Here is a 5,000-nt window from a genome sequence, read left to right as displayed (position 1 = left end):
AAGCCATTCCCATGGAAACTGCAGCGTCCGCCTCATGTACATCTGCCTTACTCTCAGGATATATAGCAAGATTTGATATCCCTGAGAATAATACTTCTGACAGGGGGACCGCTTCCACTTCTCAATTGTGGACATCACTAGCAAATCTCCTGGGCATCACCATACATCAGACAACTGCCTACAGTCCCGCTGAAAATGGAATGGTTGAACGTTTCCATTGTCAGGCTGCAAGGACTCCAACTGGTCTACTCAGCTTCCCTGGGTCCTCCTGGGACGAAGGGCCACTCCCAAAGAAACCCTGGACGTCTCAGCCGCTGAAATGGTGTATGGCAACCCGTCCCTGCCGATTTTTTTCTTCTGTAACCTCCTCCGACAATCTCCAGCACATACGTCATGTCGTGGGAAAATTTACTCCATGCCTCCAGACTTCCAAGCCCCAAGCAAAGCATCATATACCGGCAGACTTGAACTTTGCAATGCACGTTTTCCTTCACAATGACACTAGGAAGCCACCGCTATCGCCTCATTACACGGGCCCTTTCCTTGTGATCCGGCGCAATCCAAAAGCATTCCTACTAAACATTCGTGGTAAAGAAGACTGCATCTACATTGATCGTCTAAAACCTGCTTATCTTCTGACAAATGACCTACCTACAGTTCGCCTCTCTAGGTCAGGGCACCCTATTCAACATGTACAGTATGTCATTTTTAGGGGGGGAGCCATGTACCAACCGTGTGTCCCACAATCGTATCTTTGCTCTCCCCTCTCACTGACAGCAACATGCATTAACCTGTCTGCCAACTTCATTGTTAACTGTTAATAGAACCGGTTGCTGGTTAAACAAGAAATAGCATGTAGTATTTTTTGGGCTTCTGGCCGGGACCTAGTATGTTTCTACGATATAGTACTTAGTTGCTTTCATCTCGATTTTGAGTCACAACCTACTCTTGGCTCATCACAGTCCATCGATGACGGCAGCAGGGGGATCCTGACGCACTTTGATTCTAGGGGACACCCTAGCCTCATTCATATTTGTAATAGCATTAGTTATGGTTTATCATTTGGAACAAGGTTTTCATAATCGCAGCCACAGCTATAAGCACCAAATACTCCAACTTTTAGGCAAATGTTTCCACCGTTATTGGCAGCTGGCCACATTTTTGCAAAAAGGCAAGATTGTAATACAGCAGCTGTCCTCTTACTCCCCTTTTACAGCACTCAGGAAGTATGGTGGTAGTATTCTGACACCCCTACTACAGGTAGAATGGAAGCTCTTAAATACTATGCACATATTTGATAATAGATATAGATCAGTGGTTCGTCGTCTCAGGGGGACCGTGAAGGGGCCACCAAATCATCCTCCCATGTAGGCTATAATTAGGATCACTCTTACCATAGGGTTTTGCATTTATTATATGCTAACAAATGTTCTTTTGCTTCTGGTGGTATATAGTCAAAATACAAAAAAAAAAAAAAAAATATTCATTAGCACAATATGTATCTCACTAGTTTTCTTATGAGAGAATAAAATAGTAAAAGAAAAAAATATGGAATTAAAATGAATGTAAATTGGACTTGGGAATGTTTTATAATTCCAAGATAGGCGCAGCTATCAAACAGTACATATTATTGAGTGAGACACATGTGAAAAAAACAAAGTTTAATGAAAAGTACCCACAAACGCACGTCATTTTGCCTATATCCGACTGTTTAAATGAGAGAGAGAGAGAGAGAGAGAGAGAGAGAGAGAGAGAGAGAGAGAGAGAGAGAGTAAATAAAAACAATAAAATACAATTACTTTACATTACATTTCTTGCAATCCTTTTGTAAGTAAAAGGGAATAATCTATAAATTTATAAAATCAATAATAATACCAGGGATGTAGTAAAATTACAGTACATAACCGAACGATGGTATTGTGCATGGTACGAAGGGACGAAATCATTGTAGGCGTACTTGTTTTATTTATAATAATACAGATTTTATATCGCACGTTTGGTAGCACTGGACATTGTACACTACTAACTAGCTGTCGGCCGAGTGCGTTTTATGCAACATGACCCAGACAGGTACTGCACCGATCTTTCCGTATGCACGTCAAAGCAACCAAACAGCTTCCCTAACTTCACTCCCTCTCTTTATTAAAAAATAATCATATAATATTATTGTAATTGTGTTTGTGCATGTGTATGTGCGTGTCACGGACAATTACTAGCATATGATAGAAATAGAAATATAAATAAAATATAATAAAAATTTAGAACGGCATGCCTGTACAGTGTAGAGTGACTCAAAGAGTCAGACAGTCAGTCAGTGTGTTGACGCATGTTGCGAAGTGAAGTGGTTTGTACTGAACTGTGCCTACTATTATCACTACCAGTGGTGGTAGCCTACCACTGTAGACTACCACCACTGGTAAGCCCTTACACGGTTAAGAATTATTATTTACTATCTCATTGTTACACTTTTATTATTCCCTTTCAGATTTATAATGGCTCGAAAAAAAGATGAGATATGATGATTCATATTTGAAATTAGGTTTTACTGTATTAACTTGTAAAGGGGAAGAGAAACCAGTGTGCTTTGTGCTCTGAGGTGTTGTGCATCTACTTCTCTAAAGCCCAGCAAGTTAAAGAGACACTTGAAAATGAAGCATCCCAGTTCAATAAACAATGATGTCGACTTCTTCAGGTGCAAAGCCGAACAATTGCACAAATGCAGACTTGAAAACACAGGTATGTTTTCACGGAACAATAAGTCTGGTTTAATGGCCTCCCATGAGGTTTCAAGGAATATTACTGTTGCTAAAAAAAAAAAAAAACTGCAACATCGGAGAACAACTAATATTACCTTGCTGTAAAGATATCATATCGAATGTATTTGGAAGTTCTGAACTTTATAAGCTGAATCATGCCTCTCTGACAAATGATACTGTAAGGAGGCGTATAGCGGAGATGTCTGATAACATACTGTCGCAGGAGATCTTCAAGATTCAGAATTCTATTTTCAACTTTTTTGCAATCCAGCTTGATGAAACAACGGACATCTGGAAGATGAATTTTTGTTTTGTGAAACTCTCAGCTCCAGAACAACTGCAAAGGATATATTTAACAAAGTGGGCAGGTTTTTTTTTTTTTTTTTCCGAGACACAAGGTATCAAATGGGAACATGTTGTTGGCGTGTATACTGACGGAGCTCCAGTAATGCTTGGTTGTCGTTCTGGTTTTCAAACTTTGGTTAAGCAAAAATCGACAGATATTATTGGTACACATTGCACTATTCATCACCAAACATTGGTAATGAAAACCATGCCTTATGAGTTGAGCAATGTTCTCGATGGGGTGGTTTAAGCAATTATCTTCATCAAAGCTAATGCACTTAACTCTCCTTTGTTGTCTGCATTATGTAAATAAAGTAATTCCGAATTTGAAACACTCTTATTGCATTACCACATAAGGTGTCTTTCCAAAGGAAAAGTATTGAAGGGAGTTTTCGTACTACGTGAAGAAATTCAACAATCTTTTGTAGACACTAAGCCAGACATCCATACAAAATTCTCTGATGTCCCTTTTCTTATATGTCTGACATTTTTGGTAGACATATTTGAATCCATGAATTCCCTCAATTTATCACTGCAAGTAAAAGAGATCACAGTGCTCCATTGCCAAGAAAAAATGCATGTTTTCAAAATAAAGCTCGAACTATGGCTTTCGAAGACAGGGAAGAATAATCTTGCCCCATTTCCACAATTAAATACATATATTGATGAGAATGAGCTTAATGCTGAAGATGATATCATAGAGTTGATGAAACAAAATGTATCATTTCTTAGTGAAGAAATAACTTATTATTTTCCTAACCTACAAAACTTTGAAAAATACTTTCAATTTATCAACAACCCTTTTATACTCTCTATTAATGATCTGCCTTCAGGGGATTATTCAATACAAGAACAATTTATTAAATTGATTAATGATGCAGGTGCAAAACATATTTTCCGTGAAATGTGCAGTAGTGATTTTTGGATTGAAATGGCAAATTCCTATACCAGTGTTGCAAAGATGGCACTATAAGTGTTGATTCCCTTTGCAACCACCTATGAGTGTGAGTCAGCATTTTCCCAACTACTTGCCATCAAATCAAAATCCCGAAACAGATTAGAAGCAACACATGATATGAGAGTTTCACTGGCTAAAACAAAGCCAAATATAGAAGAATTTGGCAAATAAGGTTGCATTTTCTGATTATATATGTGTTGGCCAAAAAACGTTTTTCTTCCATATAATTTGCATTTTCTTATTGATTAAGTGGTTGTCAAAAAAAAAAAAATGGTTTTTGTTTCAGTAGGTAAAGGTTTCCATTTTATTTTACACAATGGTTTACAAAAGGATAACTTTGTTTCAGTACCTTAATGTTACCATTTTCTGAATATATAATTGTTTGATAAAAATGTGTTGTTTCAGTAACCGTATGGTATATTTGGTAATGTTAATCGGAATTAATTTAAAAAAGGTCCGCCGATTAATTTAAAACTTATAAAGAGACCACCATGCAAAAAATCTCACAATACTTTTAGAATCACTGAAATAGATAAGGAGAATAAATAATTATGAACAAAATTTCTAGTCATTGAAATTCCTTTAACTTTATCATCTATATATATATATTTATATATATATATATATATATATATATATATATATATATATATATATACATATATATATCTATATATATATATATATATATATATATATATATATATATATATATATATATATATATATATATATATATATATATATATATATATATATATACATACACACATATATATATATATATATATATATATATATATATATATATATACACACATATATATATATATATATATATATATATATATATATATATATATACACACATATATATATATATATATATATATATATATATATATATATATATATATATAGATATATATATTTATATATAT

At 35.0% G+C, this 5,000-nt stretch overlaps 1 protein-coding gene across 1 annotated transcript; it reads left to right on the top strand.

Annotated features, from left to right (window-relative positions):
- The first annotated feature begins 11 nt into the window (after window positions 1–11).
- LOC137639260 (uncharacterized) lies at window positions 12–2,677 on the top strand. The gene is made up of 3 exons (XM_068371545.1): window positions 12–670; window positions 1,124–1,226; window positions 2,564–2,677. The coding sequence occupies exons 1-3, from the start codon at window positions 12–14 to the stop codon at window positions 2,675–2,677; spliced, it is 876 nt and encodes a 291-aa protein (XP_068227646.1).
- Window positions 2,678–5,000: the final 2,323 nt, after the last annotated feature.

Source organism: Palaemon carinicauda, chromosome 4 (assembly GCF_036898095.1).
Source record: "Palaemon carinicauda isolate YSFRI2023 chromosome 4, ASM3689809v2, whole genome shotgun sequence".
Taxonomy (NCBI): Eukaryota; Metazoa; Arthropoda; class Malacostraca; order Decapoda; family Palaemonidae; genus Palaemon; species Palaemon carinicauda.
Note: the sequence above shows the minus strand (reverse complement) of the source record. Positions and strands in the feature narration are given on the sequence as shown.